Raw genomic sequence first — 20,676 nt, forward strand, 5'->3', positions numbered from 1 at the left:
TACCATGATTACCAAGGCTGCTGCTGTGACTTCGTGGGTGGAGTGTGTCTTAGGAAAAAAATATATAATTATAACAATATGCTTTTTGAAGAGTCCCAACCAGCTGTTTCAAGTAGAACACTATAAAATTTATTCAAAGTCAGTTTTATTTCACTTGGAAACAAATGTAGTTTAAAGAATGGGATAAAGTAAACAGTGAAATTTAACTTACTCAAAGTTTGTGTGGTGTTGTCTTTGTGTAGGGCTTTCAGCAGCTTTCTCTTTTGTTGTCAAGCTGTGCACTGTTCTCCTCAACTTATCCTTGTATAACCTGAGGAGTGTGGGAAGTTCCTCAAAGAGAGGCGTGAGGTCTGCCCCATGTGGTCTTGGCCATCCAGCTGGCCGAGGGAGGAGAATGCTGGATATGGATTCACATAGTGAACTAGTTTATTTTGGCTATAACAATTTACCACAAATTTAGTGACTTCAAGTAACATGACTTTATTATCTTACAGTTTTGTAGGTCAGAAGTCTGGGCTGAAATCAAGGTGCAGGCAAGGCTGTTTTGCTTTCTAGAGCTCTAGGAGAGAATCTGTTCCTTGGCCTTTTCGACTGTCTAGAGGCTACACCCGCTCCTTACTTGTGGGCTTCCTCCATCTTCACAGCCAGCAGTGATGCATCTCTGTGCATCAGCGTTCGTGGCCAGCAGTGTTCTTTGTGGTCACATCTGCCTCTGCCTCTGAATTCAGCTGGGAGGGTTTTCTCATTTTAAGGACCCAGTGATTACTTTCAGCCCACCTAGATAATCAAGGATAACTTGCCGTCTGAAGGTTCTTACCTCATCACATTTACAGAATTTCTTTTGCCTTTAAAGTGCATCTCAAGTTTTAGGGTCTTGGTTTTGCCACTTACTAGCTGGGTGACTTTGGGCATTCAGTTCTCCTTCCTGTCCTGATGTGTGGAAGTTGGGCTAAATAATCTGTAAGGCCCCTTTCAGCCCCAAATCCTTTGATTCTTTCCCTCAGAATAGGGTTAGGTTCATAATTTCTAGTTTTTTGTTTTTTTAACTTTCAAGGATGTCATCTGTGAGAATCAAGGACTTGGCACCTTTATCTGTCAGCTTTGTAAGTGAGTATCTATTCATACGTGTGTTCACATTATACATACACATATGTGATGTTTTCCATTCAAATATACTAGAAACTATATAGAAGAGCTACACATTGGATCTTTTCTCTTTTAACCCCTTAACTCCATGGAAACCTGTTTACATATATATAAGCAAGGTTATAATATGGAGATATTTTAAAACATTTTAGTGTTTAAAATTTAAAATGGCAGATAACACCATTAACACATAGTTAAAATGTGCCTCATTGTAAAATTATTAACATGGAAGATAGCTTTACTAGACTAATCCTTTCCGTGATGTGGTCATATATAATGGATTATGAATGTTCTTTCTTGTTTATTTAAAAAACATTCATGCAGATACAGAGAGTGTGCTTATTAAAACCAGTGTGGGGAACTTTCAGTGCTTAATTTTATAACTTCTCTGTGTTTCTGATCTTCTTTATTTAGTTGGTGTGATTAATTAGAGGATGAAAAATGTCTCCTTTGGTACAAGTGGATTTATAAAGTGACGATCTCTAGGGTACAAGTTGAGGAAATCTTTAGGAAAAGATACACGTTTTCTGAAAGAATTTAAAATTGGAGGACCAAGAGTAAGCAAAACCCTCATTGTGAGCACACTTGTATCTACCTCATGTTCAGCTATACTTAAAAAAGGCTTATCATTCTTGCAAATGTAACTAGCTAACCCTACTTTCAAGTGTTGTAGACATTCCCATTCTGTGTTCTTTGCTGTACTTAGATGGAAAAGGAAACACATATTGTTGAAGAAAAGGGCTGAGAAGAAGAAGGGACCTTTGAGCGCCCACCCAAATTGGCTCTTCTCTGGGCAGCATACTGACAGAGGGTTAGCTGCTCTCCACATGAATACTTGCTATTCACCAGGATGGAGCTCAGTATTAGGAAAAATACTTCTTTACGTTGAAAATGAGTTTGGCCCATTGTAACTTTCCTCTGTTGTTCTAGTGTTATGTTCTAGAACTATAAAGAATAAGTATAGTATCATTTACATATGTCAACCCTTTGAGTGTTTAAAGACTACCTCCTGATGGTAAGTGTGTGCTCTGGAATCAAACCCTACCACTTACCCAATGTGTAACATTGAGTAGGCTATACACCACGCTGGGCCTCAGTTTCTTCAGTGCACATATAACGATAGCCTACCCCACAGATATATTGTGTGTGAATGTATATTGAGACATTGAGAATGCTCAGCAACAACCAGCTATTCCTACCTTCACTTTTTAGGGTTTTTTTTTTTCAAGTCTTCTAAGTCCTTCAGACAGATGTTCTCTAACATGATTTCTAGACATTTATATTTCTAAAGATCATTTTACTAATATTCTTCTTAAATTGGGATACACACAACTGAACAAGATTTTGTAGATGTTATTGATCAGTCAGTACATGAAAAGTCTTTCCATCTTAAACACTGACGACAAACTGAGGGCTGATGGGGGAGGGGGAGAGCGGAAGGAGGGTGATGGCCATGGAGGAGAGCACTTGTGGGGATGAGCACTGGGTATTACATGGGAACCAACTTGACAATAAACTATGAAAAAAAAAAGAAAGGTCTGTCCATTTCTCTGATTGCCACCAGCATCTCATTTATGCTGGCTAATGTGCCTATGAATTTTGACAGTAGCCATGTTACTTGTGGCCTACGTTGATCTCGTAGATAGCAAAAGCCCTTGAGTTTTTCTCATTGAGTCTGTTATTGGGGCAGGTCTTTTGTAGTTTCTAATACCTGTGCAAGTGGTTTTAAGTGATGAAATACATAGTGAATGTTTATTCCAGTAAATACTTGCTTTGTTGTTTGGTCCATATTTGATCACTGGTGAAAAATTTTCAAAATCACATTTCTGTCATTCATCATATTAGCTAGCTAGGTCCCTTTTAGGTTTGTGTCATTGGCAAATTAATTGTTCCCTAAATACCTTAATTCAGACTATTGCTAAAAAGGCTGGACATCCTAAAGGATGAATAGTTGCAAACATCACAGAGCCCTCCATGCAGGTTACTTTCTGTTGACTCATTTATTCATTTTACCAGTGTCAGGTTACTTTAACAAAATACTACAGACTATAGGGTTTCAACAACAGACATTTATTTCTCATAATGTTGGAATCTGGGAAGTCTAAGGTCAAGGTTCTGGCATATTTGTTTCTTGATAAGAGCCTGCTTTCTGGGTTATAAATGGCCACCTTCTTGCTGTGGGTTCACATGGACTGTTCTTTGTGCACAGAGAGAGGAAGAGAAAGGAAACTCTGATGTCTCCTCTTTTATTTATTTATTTAATTAATTTTATTTTATTTTTTAAATTTTTGAGAAAGTATAGGTGGGAGAGGGGCAGAGAACAAGGAACAGAGGATCTGAAGCAGACTCTGTGCTGACAGCAGTGAGTCTGATGTGGGGCTGGAACTCACAAACCTTGTAATCATGACCAGAGCTGAAGTCAGACACTGAACCAACTGAGCCACCCAGGTGCTCATCCCACCAGGATAGGTCTACCCTCATGACCTCATCTAAACCTAATTACCTCCCAAAGGCCCCTCCTCCAAATGCCATCACATTGGATGTTAAGGCTTTCACATAATGAATTTTGGGGAGGACATAAACTTTCTGTTCATAACAACCAACATTCATTAGAGTGCCTATAGAGTGCTAGGTATGGACATAGGTCTGTGATCCTACCTTGATAAGACAAACTGTTTTAGTGCTACGTTCCAGTGTTTTTGGGTGGGCTGGGGGAGACAATAAACATGCCAACAAAGAAATGAGTAATATAACTTCAGGTGTTGATCATTGCCATGAAGAAAATGAGCATGGTAGAAAGCCAAGGGTGAGGACATTATGATAGGTGCTGGTTGTGTGAGGCTATTTGGGGATGGTCAGGGAAGGCTTTCTTTGGAGTAGAGGTGATGTTGGAGTAGAGACCTGAACAATGTGTGGAAATAAGCCTGTAAAGAATGTTGGAGGCGTAAGGAAAAACAAGAGAAAGATCCTGAGGTAGAAAAGAAGTGTAGTGGTCATGGGCAGCAACAGAATTAGGAGTTGGAGGTAAAGGAGAGAAAGAAGTTTGTTAAAGGTAAATAGGGGCTAGATGATGCAAAGCCTTGGAAGCCATGGGAAGGAGTTTGTATTTTATTGTAACTGGATAAGAAAGCCAGTGGGAAGTTAATAGGCAGGAGAAGTGTGGACATCAGACTCCAGGGGTTCAGAAGTGGCAATATGGAGGTAGTGTTGTCTTGGCTTAGGCTGTAGCACTGGAAGTTGTAAGAAATGCATTGGTTTAGGATATTTGAAGGTGGATCCAACGTGATTGCTGATGAATTTGGATGTAAGATTAGAAAGAATGGGAACAGGGACATTATGGGGAAGCACAGTCTTTGGGCCAGAGCATCTACATGAATGGTGGGGCCATTTACCAAGATGGGAAGAAGTGGTAGAGGATCAGGTTTTGGTGGGGAAAGGTAGAAACCAAGAGGTCTATTTTAGACAAGTCAACTCTTAGACATTTAACAGGAGATGTGGAGTAGGCACTTGAGTTCAGGGCAAAAGTTGTAGCTTAGATTAGGTCTGGGAGACATCAGTGCATAGACAACAGGTCTTAGCCCTTTATAGAACCATTAAGGAGTTTTTAAAAATCCTATACTTCTGACTCAACCCTGGAAAATTTTATTTAATTGGTTGGGGTGGGGCCTTACATAATTTTAAAAGAAGAAGAAAAACTCCCTAGTTAATACTAATATGCAAGCAGGGTTGGTAATAACTGGCATAACTGGCTTTAAAAGAAGGGAATAGATGAAATCAGCTTGAGAGTGAATTTAGAAAAGAGAAACAGTCAGAAGATTGAACCTGGGGCAACGGAGGAAGAAGAGATGGGGAAGGTGACTGATCCTCCATTCCCATGCTGCTCAAAGTATGGTTCCTGGACCAGCAGCATCACCATTACTGTCACCTGGGAACTGTGAGAAATGCAGACTTTCTAGCCCTACCCAGACCTACTGAATCAAAATTGCATGCATCAGGACCACCAAATGACTCATAAGCTTGAAAATAAAGTTTGAAAATCACCTGTTTTTATTGTGTAATCAGGATAGGGCTTGCACCAGTATGAATCCAATCACCAGTTCACTATTTCTCTCCCTCAGGGAAAATTAAAATAGAAGTATAACTCTGTATCCTTAAAGTCAGATTGGTGGTGTTGGTGATGGGAACTGCCCTTATATTTCTGAAAGACTTTGTGAGAAAGAGAGAAATGGCTTTATTTTAAACATTTCAAAATCTTGTCTGTGATTAATCTTGTTTTTCATCTGTGGTTCTAAGAATTTATATACTATCAATTTGCTACCCTACTGCCTTTAAAAGCAGCTTGTAAATGATAAGGTAGTTAGGATCATACGTTGACCTCTTAACTTTGCATGAGAAATAGGTATTTTTGAAGATGACCTGTCAACTGACTTCCCCGTATTTTACAAGTTAAGTAAATTAATCCCTTTTGAACTGAGAGTATTATGCTTTAATTTTCTCCAAAGCTGACATGCTTAAGTTTCTAGGCCCCATGATCTACAGGATATCAGGATCACCAGCTCCTAGACAAACTCTCAAGGTGAAATCACATTGATTAGTTGAATCACCAGGTCTTTACAGAAGTAAACAGGATTATGGACATAATTTATGTCTTTTTCTAAAAAAAAATATTTTTTTAATTTTGGAGAGAGACAGACAGAAGGAGAGAATCTCAAGCAGGCTCCAGACTCACTGCAAAACCCGAGGCAGAACTTGATCCTACAACCTTGGGATCATAACCTGAGCCGAAATTACAAGTGAGACATTCAACCGAATGAGCCACCCAGGTGCCCCTGGGGATTGATTCTATAAATGAAGACACCTTAAAAACGCCATTTGTGGCATTGTGATTATATAAAACATTCACTGTAGTGTATGTAGTTGGATCCATTAAAAGAAAAGATAACCTCTGTCGCCAGATCCTGCCTCATTCACTGCAAGTGGGATGAATCCAGCTTTTAAGTCCAATGGATCTCCTTAATTTTTTTTTCCCATTTTCTTCATGTCTTCCATATCACATTTAATCATACATGTTTCTTGTATCACATATCCTCTCTCCAGGAGTTTTCTATGGGTTTTGATGGTGGGTAGAATGGGAAATAGATATCTCTTTGAACTTTTTAAAAATTTTGATTCGACTTATTTGATTTTTTATTTATTTAATGCATGAGGGATAAACTTTCTGAGATTTTGTATGTTCATTAATATTTTTATTTTGTTCACATACATATTTACCAATTTAGCTGACTAAATTTTTATAAATCATGTTCCCTTAGAAATTTAAAGGCATTCTCTTTTAATCCACTATTGCTACCAAGAAGTCAGATTCTAGTTCAATAATGGTAAACTCTTTTATCCTAAAGCTTTTAGAATTTTTTCCTTATCTTTGGAGTTTTGCAGTATAATGAGGTGTGTCTGAATATGAATATTTCTTTCCCTTATTAACCCTGCTTGGTACTTAATGAGATTGCTATAGCTCAGATCTTGGGTATCTTTAGCTCATGAAACTTTTCTTTCATTACTGTTATTTCTTTCGTGATTCTCCTCCCCTTATTGTGTTTTTCTTTATGATTCTTTAGATTGGTATTAAACTTTTGTAGAGCTATCTTTCATATCTCTTAATTTTTTTTTGTTATCTTTCATCTCTTACCTTTTTCCCCTGTGTTTTGGGATGATTACTTGACTTCATGAGGATGGGTACCACCTTGCTCTTTAGCCCGGCCCTATATATTTTTTAATCCCACCACTGATTGAGAATTTTTTGATTACACTTCCTTTCATTCTAGAAATTCCTAAAATTTTCTGGTATGCTAATGGTTGTTTTCCCTATTTTCTAGAACTGCTTTGGTTTTATTTTTTTTTAATCCTTTTTGTTATTTCACTATGACCTTAGGAAAGGAGGTCACTCAAGCAATTAAATGCATGTGTGTAGCCCACCACTGCTAAATACTGCCTTGATGTAAGTCTCTTTCTTGTACTTCCTTGCTTAGGTCAGATAAAATAACAACAGTACAAGCAGACACTCACATCAGCACCCTGCCTTTCTGCTTGATTGGTACATACAGGCAGTTTCATGTGGGTCACTACTAATTTCCTAAGCAGAATTCCTTAGAGAAGTGATTAGAGGGTGCAAGATAGGAGTCGAGAAGGAAGCTTCCTTCTCTTTCTTAAAGTTGTATAGTTGGTGGGAGGAAGAATTGCCTAGAGGGAGGGACTGATCTAATTCACTTCAGTAAATATGTTTACTAGATCTAAGATACATTGTTAGACTCTGCAGGTGATTTCAAGAAAGGATAAGAGACCATCCCTGCCCTCAAAGGGTTTTTAGGCTGGTAGCATTCTTAACGTACTTAAATATATGTAATAAATGTTATAATAAAGCCAACAGAGAACTGTAAACAAAACCTTCTGCGGTTCAAAAGGAGAATGTATAGCTGTGTTGGAGAATAAGGGTCTTGGAAAATATGATGTTTAAATTGTGTCTTAAAGGCTGGATGGACTCCTGACAAATGGATGTGTAGTCTGGGAAGAGGGCTCTTTGGGTAGAGTGAATAGCAGAGAAAAGACCCAGAGGTGGGGGGGCAGGGAGGGAATCTAGTTTGGCTAGATTATTGGATACTTGTTGGAGAGAAGTGTGAAGTAATTGAGAAGACAGTTTGGGGTCAGACTGTGGGCATCTTAAGTGCCAGAGAGAAGGGTTTGAACTAAATTTGTTAGAAACAGAATTAGAAAAGGCTCAATCAGACAGATGATTTGGTAAAAGCTCTATTTTAAGAAGGTAAATCTGGCAGATTTCTTTAGGATGAAATGAATTAAGAGGCAGCCAGAAAGCAGTCCTCTAATGGGTTGATTTCTGTGCCGTATGTTGGGCTGTCAAGATACCAGGATGAATGAGATCCAGACCCTGCCCTCAAGTCGCTCACAGCTTAGTGCCCATGAAAAACTAGTTGCTTGCCCCTCTCAAAACCATTTAAACAATTTTTAAAAAACATACAGATGTAGTATTTTATATTAATAGATATTTTAAACTGTAATTTAGTTTGTTGCCAATAGCCATTTCAGATTATCAATTTCTAATCATCTCAAGTTTTCTATTATTACAAATATAACTAGAATGATCTTTTATCTTCTTTGTGCAGTATGTATTAAATGCTTAATGGGTCTCAGATGCACATACATGGACTCTGCACTTAATTTTTATATTCTTTGCTGTGTATTTAATTCACTGAGAAATGTAAAAGCCAACATATCATTTTTATATAATGGTTCATTTTGGTTGAAAATACCGGTAATTTGTATCCTACTGTTTAATTATTTAGAGGAAAATAGAGTTGGATTGGGACTTGTCATTGTTGGATTAGTTAGTAAATCTTTCCCCTTATGTCTCTCTTCTTTCATATTTTTAGTGATTGATATACTTGAATTGGAATACGTTTTTTTTTAGAAGGGAGCTTTAATAAACTGCTTATTTTAAAATAATTACCTTTTGATAAAATTATTCATTGCAAGTGTTTACCTTATAGTAGCATGTCTTGTGCAGTCACGTAATAGAGAAATTAGATAAATAAAAGCAATTCGTGTGTTCTAGTAACACTCATTTAAATGTCACAGAATATTTACAGGTATTTTTATAGTATCATTTTATAACAGACTTAATCAAAGGTAAAAGAGCTTTGTTGGAAGAACTATAAGATTGTCTCTATATTCATACTTTAAAATTTTTTTGGAAGCCCAAATTCCAAAGCATATGCATATAGATAGGTTTTTTTTTTTCTTTTAATGAAGAGCTAATTATGTTTTAAAGATCTTGATTCTACCCTATGGGTTTCACAGGATTGGTTTTATATCCTGTTAATGGATTTGTTTCAAAGTAAGAGAATATTATTCTGTAGTAATTACTCAATCTTCACTATGTAAACTTTATATTAATTAACTGGCAGAACACTCCTTTGGAGAGTCGTAACAGAAATATCACATATTATATATTACTTTTTGATATAAATAAAAATAATGAGATAAAAGGCAACTTGGTATGCCTGATCAAAGCTGAGGTTGCTTTTACTTTTACTGATAATGTTGTAACAGATGGTGATAGACTTGGAGTATTAAGGCTGGCTTGATTTGATTTCTACAAGCTAATTCATACTCTCATTTTGTTTTCTTTCTAAATGTCCCCTCCCAACTCACTCCCCCATACCTTAGCGCTTCCTTTATTTTTGGGATTCTACTCCTGAAAAAGAAATCACAAAATCATCATGAATAAAATTATTCTTTCAAATGGGCTGATTGCCAAAGAAATCATAGCATTGCTAGAGATCACGTGTCATAACCTTTGTTCCTTTGCTTTTGAGCAGAACCAAACTTGTGAGGCTGCCCTATTTTTAAAAGTCTCCAGTGAAAGAGATATCATAATCCATTGCAATATTTAACAACCCTCACTGTCAGGAAATTATTTTATCCAACTTAAATAATGCATGTATCAATTTAAGCCTTTATTTTTTTTCTTCAGTGAATATGAAGCTGACTTAACTTTCCCTGTGTAAGACCTTTTAATTTGAATATTCACTTTAATACTGCCCCACTGATGCACCTCAAGTTTCTGCAGCTGTCCCACCATAATATTTTCTAACACTTTGATCATCTGTACCTCTCCCCACTGAACACACTACAGTTAACTGTTCATTTTGCTTATGGGATTCAGAATGTAACCTGGACATCTGGTGAGAGGCTGCCTAGTACTAAGTGTAGGGTCTGATTATAGCAGAGACCCTATATTATATTCACATACTCTGTACATTGGTGATGGATTTCCTTTTGGAAATGTAGCCATCTTTCTAGGCATTAACCACCATACCTCTGAACTTGAGATGTCTTTTTGCCGGCTTTGCCATTCTCTTGACTGCCAGTATAAGTTGTTACTCACTGTGATACTTTTGTATCTTTTCCTCCATGAGGATACATATTAGTCACATATTTGGTATATGTGGTCATTTCTCATTTTCTCCCTAAGTGCTGCTACTGGTTTATTTTTTATATATTTTAATATTGAGATAAAATTTAAGTGTATAATTGAGGGATTCCTGGCTGACTCAGAGGAGTGTGCAACTCTTGATATAGGGATTGTGTATTTGAGCTCCACATCAGGTGTAGACATTACCTAAATAAATAAAACTTTTTAAAAAAGGGTACAATCTAATACATTTTGACACATATGTATATCTGGATAATAAACATCCCATTCAAAATAGACTCAATCTCTAATCTCAGAAATTTTCATCATGCCCACTTCTATTCATTCTCCATCCCCTATAGACAACTATTGTTCTGATTTCTATTATAGTAGATTGGTTTTACCTATTCTTGAAGTCATAGAAGTGTAATTGTATAGTGTTAATTTTGAATTTTTTTCATTCATGTGTATTAGTGTTTTTTTTTATATATAACTAAGGATTCCATTTTTTGTCTATTTTCCTGTTCGTGGACTTCTGTGTTATGTAACAAGTCTTTGTATGGATATATGTCTTCATTTTTCAGCTAATACCTAGGATTAGAATTGTTAGGTCATAGAGTAGATATATGAATAACTTTATAAGAAATTGTCAAATAGTTTTCCAAAGTGGTTATACCATTTTAGTCCCCCCACTAGCAACATATCTGAGTTTTATTTGCTTTGTGCCTTTCACAACATTTTCTGTTGTCAGTCTTTTTAATATTAATCATTTTAATGATTAATGGTTGTGAAAGCATATCTCATTGTGGTTTTATTTTGTGTTTCCCTGATGACTGATGATGTTGAGTACCTTTACATGGCTATATAATAACTTCCTTTTAGAATTATATTGTCAAGTCTTGTCTTTTTTTTAATTTATTTATTTTGAGAGAAAGTGGGGGAGGGGCAGAGAGTGCTGTCTGCACAGAGCTTGACATGGGGCTCAATCCCATAAACTGTGAGATCATGACCTGAGCTGAAACCAAGAGTCAGATGCTTAACCAACTAAACTACCCAGGCGCCTGAAATCTTGTCTGTTTTTAAACTGCATTGTTTATTGTAGATTTGTAGAAGTTCTTTGTATTTCTGGATTCAGATCCTTTGTCAGTATATGTATTGCAAATATTTTCCTCTTTGTGTGGCTTGCATTTTTATTTTCTTAATTGCATTTTGATGAACAGAATTTTTCAATTTTGTTGAACTACAGTTTATAAACTTTTATGGTTAGTTAGGGTTTTGGGTTTTGTTTTTGTTTTTGACCTACCTAATCCCTAAGGTAATCTCCTGTGTTTTCTTCTAGAAAATAGTTTTAACTTTTATGTTTGGTTTTGGGATTCATCTCAAATTAATTTTTGTATATAATGTGAGGTAGGAGCCAAGACTCATTTTTCCCTATATGGGCTTCTAATTATCTCAGTGCCGTCTGTTGAAAAGACTTTCTTTTCCTAAATTGAACTGCCTTGGCATTATTGTCTAATTGCCCAAATACATGTGGGTTCATTCCTATGGTGTTTTCAGTCTGAAACTATGAACTATCATTCACATATAATGTCATGTCTAAATTATATGAGCATCTCTCTCTCTCTGGGATATTAATGAAAATACTAGACACACACACAAAAGTCTAAAATGAGTCCATTGAATTAGATTGAGGACTTACCTGACCTTTCTATTTAATATTAAAACTTGCTCCCATACATCTTTCTTCCTTTGTATTTTTGACTTTCCTTACCTTTCTGGGTTTCTGTAAGGATTAGGCAAAGGCCACACAGAGTTCCTCATACACAGTCATTCTTTTCCATCTAGTCCCACGCCCCCATGGGCAGGTGGGAGGTTTAGGAAAGGGCAGGGGCAGATTCCTTGCCAGGAATCAAGCTGTTTTTCAAATAGACAGAAATTTGACCTTTTACCAGGAAACATCCCTTATCTTGCCATGAGTCCCCAAGATCATAGCTCAAGTTACTGCATAGAATTTTCCCAATAACTTTTCCTCCTCTTTGCAAAATACTACTGTAATTATTAAACATGTGATGAAACAGAAAACTAATACTCAGGGCAATGAGTGACATAAATTTCCTGCATCTTGTTTCCGTGCATTCTCAATAGCTATCTTCCCTTAGAGAAATTCAATAAGATTTGTTTTCTTTAATGATTGTCTGTCAGATGGATACTCCCTTTTTAAGGCCAGCCAAGAAAAAAACTATATATCAACTACGTGACTATTTCCTTATAACCACCAGATGAGTTTAAAAGGAAAATATTTGTTTGTTATGGTTTGCTATGTAATTTGCTTCACATTTTTCAAATGCCGGCAGTTTGCTTAGTACAAAGTCAACTGTCCATTTCCAGAATGGATCGTTTTTAGTCATGTTTCCAGAGCACATTGAAGTGGACACCAGTTAGCTGACTAGCTCACATTTCCCTAAGTTTTTCTGTGGCACCTTCATGTGCTCCAGGTTTCCTGGCAGCCTTTAGGAATGAGAAATGAAATTCTTTCTTCAGTGTTCCAGCTCCTCCCGTGTCTCACTATCCAACCGTATACTGTGTTCCATAGAAGGCACTTAGGACAGTTTCAAAAAGATGGGTTCATGGTCTGTCATTCATGAGGAGTACCAGAGGCACAGAAGTATGTGAGTGCATATATTGTGCAATACATTTAAAGCCAGTGAGCCTGACTATCCACAGAATTGTCTTTTAAGTTGCTTTTTCTTTGGATATGGTATTTTATACTTAGTCATCCACATCATAGAACTCAGCCACCTAGATACATTCATATTTTTGTTTATTTTTCCAGCAAGAATGTATTCACAGACACTGAGGGAAGTGCTCATGATATAAAGATGGATGACACATAGTCCCAGATCTCCAGGAGGTTATAGGCTATAAATGTAATGTGAAAGCCATAGTAACAGCATGCATAAGACCTGCTGGATGAGCGAGCCTAAGAACAGCACTTTCTCCAGATTTGGGTGAGCAAGGGTTGGGAGAATCTTCTGCAAGGAGGCACTGGCTGCTACATGTGGAAAACAGAGTTTGTCCTGCTGACCGGCACCAGAATCCGTCTCTAATCTTGGGCTTATTTACATCTGATGCCCCACCACAGAAGCAGCCATGCTACATAAAATAAAAATAGAAGTGAAGTGAAAGCATGTAAGGTAATTATCAACTGCAGCTGCATCAAGATACGTGTTGGGGACTCTAGATGTAGGAAGGTGGAGAGATGGGCTGCTCTTGAAGAATTTTGGTGAAGGAGTATCTTAGTCCATTTGGGCTGCTCTAATAAAATACCACAGACTGGTTAGCTTATAAACAACAGAAATTATTTTCCACAGTTTCAAAGGCTGGAAAGTTCAAGATCAAGGAGCCAGCATGGTCTCATTCTGGTGAAGGCCCTCTTTCTGATTCATGGCTGGTGCCTGCTCACGGTATCCTCATAGGGCAGAAGTGGCTAACGAGTCCTACGAGGTCTCCTCTTTTATAAATCTAATCCCGTTCACGAGGGTTCTGCCCATAAAACCTAAGCACTTCTCAGGGTGCCTGGGTGGCTCAGTCAGTTAAGCAGTCCAACTCTTGATTTCGGCTTCAGGTCATGAGCTCATAATTGTGAGATCAAGCTCCATATCAGGCTCCGATTCCACTCTAAACAGATGTATGTATCTATTCTCTATACTGCAGTTCCTAGAAAAAAATTCAAGAGTATCATAATTTTTTTCTTACGTTTGGAAAGCTCTGCTCTTTGTTCTTTCTCTGGATGATTGAACATAATCTTTTTTTTTTTTAAGTTTCTTTATTGTGAGAAAGTGTAGGTACACGTGAGTGGGATACGAGGGGGGGAGGGGGAGTGGAGAATTCCCAGCAGGCTCTGAGCTCGAACTCACCAACTGTGAGATCATGATCTGAGCCAAAATCTGACTGAGCCATTCAGGCGTCCCTGAACATAATCTAATGACCTCAACTGTACTTCATTCTGTATTTGCATTTGGTTAAGTATTTGATTAAGTATTGATGAAATAAAGGATTATGTATTATGATTTGATTAAATAACAGTGAGGATACTGTCCAGGGAAATTGGTGAGAAAGCTGCTACCTTGTCTCCTGTCCTTGGGCTTGTTTTTCCCCTCTCTCCACCCTTTCCCTAAACCGTTAATGTCACTAAAACAAGGAGGCTGAAAGCAATAACTGGCTGATCGCTATTTAATCATGGGTTGGGATAGAAACTCCCTAGAAGCCGAGGGTGAGAAGAAGGCACAGATAAAAGAGTGTATGGAGTGTGAGCAGGAGCGGAGTACACTGGGCACTGAAGCAGTGCACAGCCAGCTTCAGCCCAGTTTCTTGAGGCACCATATCTGGAGTAGAGGAGAAAGAAAGGCAGCCTGGAGAGAGTCTACTTAAGGAGAAGGCTGAAGAAAATGAGCATGCAAGAAAAGATTGCAGTGAAATAGTAAAATAAGGACCAAAAAAAAAAAATACAAGAAAAAGAAGAAGAAGAAGAAGAAGAAATGTGAATGAAGAAAACATATTTTTCTTCATTTCTGTTTATTCACAACTGCCATCCTCAAAGTGCTCATAGATGTGAATTAGTCTGATGAGAAAATTTTATGTGACAAACTTGGGGTGGATAGCAGATGGTAGCTTAAGAGCATGATCATCAGAGAAAATGTCCCAGCACAGTGCTGTCCAGAAGTAAATATTGAAGGAAAGAAAAAAATAAGAAATAGACTATTATGGGAGCGCCTGGGTGGCTCAGTGGGTTAAGTGTACGACTTCAGCTCAGGTCATGATCTCCTGGTTCGTGAATTCAAACCCCTCATAGGGCTTTCTGCTTTGAATGGAGCCTGCTTTGGATCCTCCTAGCTCCCTCTCTGCCCCTCTCCTTCTCTCTCTCTCTCTCAAAAATAAATATTAAAAAAAAAAAAAGAAATGTGGGGTATCTGGGTGGCTCAGTTGGTTGAGCATCTGACTTTGGCCAAGGTCATGGTCTCATGGTCTGTGAGATCGAGCTCCCTTTGGGCTATGTGCTGACAGCTCAGAGCCTGAAGCCCGCTTCCCATTCTGGCTCCCTCTCTCTCTCTCTGCCCCTCCCCCACTCACACTCTGTCTCTTTCTCAAAAATAAGCATTAAAATTTAAAAAAAAGTGGATTATTATGGAATTATGTGATTCTTAGTCCTTTCTGATATTGTTTTGGAAAAATAACTTGTAATACTTATCTTGGATGTTTGTTATATTCAGGTTGAAACATTTCAAGGGATAGTCAAATAATATTTGAATAATAATCCAACCTAGACATTTTGAGATCAATACTTAAGACTTTTTTAACTATTAAAGAATCAGTATTTTTGTGAAATAGTATTGGTATATTCTGATAGATTTTCACTTTGTAGGGAAAACCCAACATGTATTTTGTTGTATAGGACATTAAAAAAAATCCTTTCCTGAACCTTTTTGCTACTTGCTACTCTGTATGTATTACTTTCTATTACTGTAATTTCTTTGTGCTTCAGTTCTTTCTGGAACGTTTTTGAAAGTCAAGTTGAAATCAGCCATAGTTCATGCCCATTTATATTTAACTAAATTATTAAATTATGTACACCATGGTACTGTTCCTATGGCAAGAGTATCTTCCAGATATTCTTTTTAGTAGGTCATTGAATCTTTTTTGCTTTATGGAGCAGTAAGAAATGCATGAAGGAATTTGAATTTAAAGAGGCTGTCTTGCATGTATATCTGGGCATTGACATTTAGAGTCTATATAAAATAAATTGGCATGAATGTTTTATTTACCTGTTAGAATCTCAGCTACATCATCAAGTAGTACTTTGCCAGGTATATTGGAATACACTTGATGAAACAAAATGGAGTGTAGAGTATTTCATCAAAAATATTTGTGTGCAGGTCTCATAAGGATTTTAATGTCATATAAAATATCTGTATACATAATGTAGAAGCAAAAACTACTTGAAGAGTAAAACTAACCCACTGTCATGTTTATTCCTTTTTATATGAGCAATATAGTCACTGTTTATTGAAATGTATTCCAGATTAAGGATCGTTATAATAGCTCACCTCTCTAAATTGCCAAAGTTTTTGATAAAGCTGGCAGCATGAATGACAGCTGCAAACCCAAGGTTAGACTGCAGAGTCCGTTTCTCTCTGGCTTTCTCTCCTTTTAAGCCTCCCTTTCATGTGTAGCCAAGTGAAATGTAAGCTCTACAGATCCTCGGGGGCCTTGGCCTGATGAGAGGATACAGAAGAAAGGCAGCAGTTTGGAAAGCCTGCTGAAGGCATGGGGGCAAAGGGCCTGGGCGATGACATGACTCCCAGACCTTTCTAAGGAGATGAATGAGAACGCAGTGCCTCTGTGGGCCCCGGACGTATTTTACCCACAAGAGTAGTCTGAGGCTATCAAACCAATTGTTTTGGCTTTATCCTTCAGATGTTGCAAAAGGAAAATGCATTCTTTTATTGCCCTTCCAAGTCGTGTAACCATTTATCCTTAATCATCTGCAGTCTGTGTGGGAATAAGTCTTTTAAAGATCACTGAACTTTGCTTGATTTGAAATCAGAGTAGAATTCATTTTATTTAATGTGGGAAACCTTCTTTTGAGAAACTTGACACAAACTGGCTTTTTAGCCTCTTAGAATTTAATTGAAAAAGAATACTGTAGAAAAACACAGCCAGATGTGCAAATATCTGCTCGTGGATTAGATTGCCGTAAGCTTTATGATTCTTTCTCTGTGGTTATTGATCACTGAAATAGCCTTAGCAGTCAAGGTTTAGCAAAACAATGTGAATTAATGAATTTTAGGTTACAGTCACAGGGATGTAACTAGGCTAACCATAATAGGTATCATTGTTATCATAAGTTTTATCCTTGTATTAAGTATGGGTGATGATTTTAGGGATAATTAATAGATTTGCTTTGGTGAAAAAGTTAGTAAGTCCGTTGGGCCACTAGTGTGTGGAAGTGATCTGCGAAGAAATAAATTCCTTCAGTTTCCACATGAGCATATCACAAAAGAACCATACTGTGGTTTTTTTGGTAATTTTACAGATCTCTTCAAGGAGCAATTCAGAATGGTTTCTAAGAGTACTAAATCTGTATCTTAGTGCATGGATTTGGCTGGCATAGATTTGGACAGAGTAGGCCAAACAGAGCTAATTGAGGTGGGGAAAAAATCGAAAGAACAGCCATAATGGTGAATAGAGTTATTTGTCACTGAGTTTGTAATAGGATTTTCAATTAATTCATGTGGGCTTCCAGTGCCTTACATTAGCCCTGTCAAGATGAACTACAGCCACATCTAAAATGCCATCCCCTATTAAACCATGCATGTCAGTGAATTTGTAATTTCTTCTGTTCAACCAGAAGATGAATGGATTCCACTTAGAAAACAAATGTGTGCTTCAGAAATGCACATTTCAAATTCCCAGCACTTCCTTGGAGGAACATTCTTCGCATTGCTATACAGTGAATATGTATTAAAAATGCAATTGCTATGTGAATTCATCCAAAAGGAATAGCATCCAGCTGCATAGAGACAAATACATTTTCAGGTGCTGTGTTTCACTGGTGAACAAGGCTTTTCATACTGGGCAGTGACAATGATGATAATAGTTCATGGGTGTAACAGCACTTACTTACTGCTGGGTCTTTTTGTAGCAGTTTACATACATTAACTCACTAAATCCTCACAGCAACCCAAATGAAGAAAGAAATTGAGGCACACAGCTAGGAAGGCACTGAGCTGGGATTCAAATCCAGGCATTCTGGCTCTGGAGTCTAGGTTTCCAGCCCTTACATAAAACTGCCTGATCACGGCCCCGTCAGCTGTGTTCCAGGAGTCGGTTTATTACAGAACTTATCAGTTCTCTGACTCAATCACTCTTGCACTGTTTCATAGTGATATTCATTTCTGAGTTTATTTACTATTATTTCTTCAAAACTGTCTTGGGAAATATTGTTATATTTTGATAACCACACTTCAATAAATATGTAATAAAGTAGAGAATGCAGTGAAGCATCTCTGTGAGAGTAGACAAAAAGTAGAATCTTTCCACAGCATTCGACACTGAAGGGGAATATGACTAAAGTTCACAGGATTGTGGGGCATCAGAGTTCCTGATGGGCATTTTCCTTCTGTAGAAACCAAGGGGCACAGCAGACTTGTTTATGAGATTAGGTCACGGTCGGCTAACACAAGTCGTGCCTTCATAGGCAGGATCTTAAGTCAGGGTCCAAAAGTCAGAGGGCACGTGAGGGTTTCAAAACTTCTGGAAGGCTCAGCTCCTGTCTTCTTAGGATATTGGCCTCTGGGAGCAGCTCTCATTAACCAAACATCACATGGATCAGGCAGGCCAAGACAAGATGACTGCCAATACTATTTTGAGAGCCAAGAATTGGCTATTCCTCTTAAGCCAAACAAAAATATTTAACAAAAGAAATTTGGCTTAGGAGCAGGCCAGGCTCTAAATCTCTGACCAGAAACCAAAGTAATTTTTTTTTTCTATTTCCACTTATAAGGTTTTTTTTTTTTTAATAGTTTATAAAAGTAATTTTTAAAAAGTATATTAGGAACTTCTGTTGCCTCAAGAATGTGAAACTTTGATCCACTTTTTTGGGGGTGTGGGGAGATGGAGGAATACAGGGAGAGGGCAGTACTACGAGTAATGCTTCTTCCTATTACTCTACTTCATTAGAAAGATTAGGTTGTTAAAAAAAAATCAGCTAGTTAAGGCCTGTGCTTTACACATAGCTATCTGTCTGCCTGCCCACTTCCTGTCCATTTCCCACTCTTGTGCCAGACTCATCGGCCTGACACATGCTTCTTACCGTGGCCATCTGTACTTCAAACCTGTGAGGGCTTGTCATTGCCTAAAGGACACGGCAATTAAACCTCTTTAACATGTCATTCAAGATCGTCTATAAGTTAGCTTCTGTCTGCTTCTCCTACACTTTATATTCCATAGTTCTTGCATTCTTTATCAAACTCAGTCCCTCTGCCCAGCATGCTCCATGTCTTTGCTGGGCCTGTTCCTTCTGATGAGAATGCTTCACTTGTATTTTTTACTCCAGCTTTGTCTGGCTAACTCCTGTGTATCCTTGAAGACTTGGCTTATATGTCACTTCCTCCAGGAAATGTTTCATTTTTCCACCTGCTAAACTGCAGAGACCTGAGTGCTGTATTGAGTTGACCGTGACTAAAAATAATAGTACATTTAAATTTTCAGACATTTTTTGATCATTCTTTAATTAAAACTCATCTTTTTTCCTAAGGGTATACCTCAGTTACCGTGTGCCAAAGCGTTATACAACTATGAAGGGAAAGAACCTGGAGACCTTAAATTCAGCAAAGGTGACATCATCATTTTGCGACGACAAGTGGACGAAAATTGGTACCATGGGGAAGTCAACGGGATCCATGGCTTTTTCCCCACCAATTTTGTGCAGATTATCAAACCGTTACCTCAGCCCCCACCTCAGTGCAAAGCACTTTATGACTTTGAAGTGAAAGACAAGGAAGCAGACAAAGATTGCCTTCCATTTGCAAAGGTAAATTTAGAATGAGATTTTCTGTTTGCCAGCTCTTCCTCTGGACCTGGGTACATGGGAATATGGCTTGTATTTCCTTTTGCAAAAAGATAAAACAGTTTTTAAAAATACCTGTGCTTTTAAGAATACCTGGAAGCTGTTTTCGTAAAGTCACAAAAAAGTAATTCTGTGCATTGACCATTCTTATATGAAAGATAATTTTGTTTGATATTCTACGTAGTATCATTTTCATATTTATAGCCTAAATTTAATTCTAAGCCACTTTACAGAGTATGTGTGCCACTCGGGGATTTTAACTTATTGAATTATGAATAACAAAATGAAACATCATTACTTCCTTATTTTATACATCAATTTCTTTGCTGTAAGCACACAGAAATATCTACTAAATTTATAAAATGCTTTAGAATTTTAAGTAGGTAAACACAATAGTGTTTTTATAAAGAAATGCAGTAGGATATGCATTTAAAGGGTGGGTATTTGGTGAGTTATCAGGAGGACGTGAGAAGAGCCTGAGAATCAGTCTAAAATAAAATAGAAGTTCAGAAGGCTGGAGTGGGTAGCATTTGAGGTTGTATAATTTGTGAATCTAAACACAATAAGCAGCCAACCTCTGTATAGAAGGAGTTCATTGTTTTACAACAGTCTGAAAGAACCAACAGGTTGTAGTGGCCACTTAGTTTGTGGCAACATTGGATTCATGTACCAAAGATATGTCATAGCATTTTGCTTCCTGTACTCTTGAAACTTGAGTGCCTTTATTGAAAAGGAAAATTAAGTGATGAGCTTAATGGATCAAAGAGACTAATGTTTGCTGTTTCTTCAGGATGATGTTCTTACTGTGATCCGCAGAGTGGATGAAAACTGGGCTGAAGGAATGCTGGCAGACAAAATAGGAATATTTCCAATTTCATATGTTGAGGTAAGTTAATCTGTAGAATTCAGTCATGTT

The 20,676-nt window shown here is 37.5% G+C and overlaps 1 protein-coding gene across 1 annotated transcript in view; it reads left to right on the forward strand.

Annotated features, from left to right (window-relative positions):
• The window catches only part of SH3RF1 (SH3 domain containing ring finger 1), a 179,283-nt gene that overhangs the window by 92,357 nt on the left and 66,250 nt on the right, over window positions 1-20,676 (forward strand). The window contains exons 3-4 of the mRNA XM_029938942.1: window positions 19,449-19,724; window positions 20,551-20,646. Coding sequence (XP_029794802.1) covers window positions 19,449-19,724; window positions 20,551-20,646 — 372 coding nt within the window. The remainder of the gene's footprint in view (window positions 1-19,448; window positions 19,725-20,550; window positions 20,647-20,676) is intronic.

This window comes from Suricata suricatta, chromosome 1 (assembly GCF_006229205.1).
Source record: "Suricata suricatta isolate VVHF042 chromosome 1, meerkat_22Aug2017_6uvM2_HiC, whole genome shotgun sequence".
Lineage (NCBI taxonomy): Eukaryota > Metazoa > Chordata > Mammalia > Carnivora > Herpestidae > Suricata > Suricata suricatta.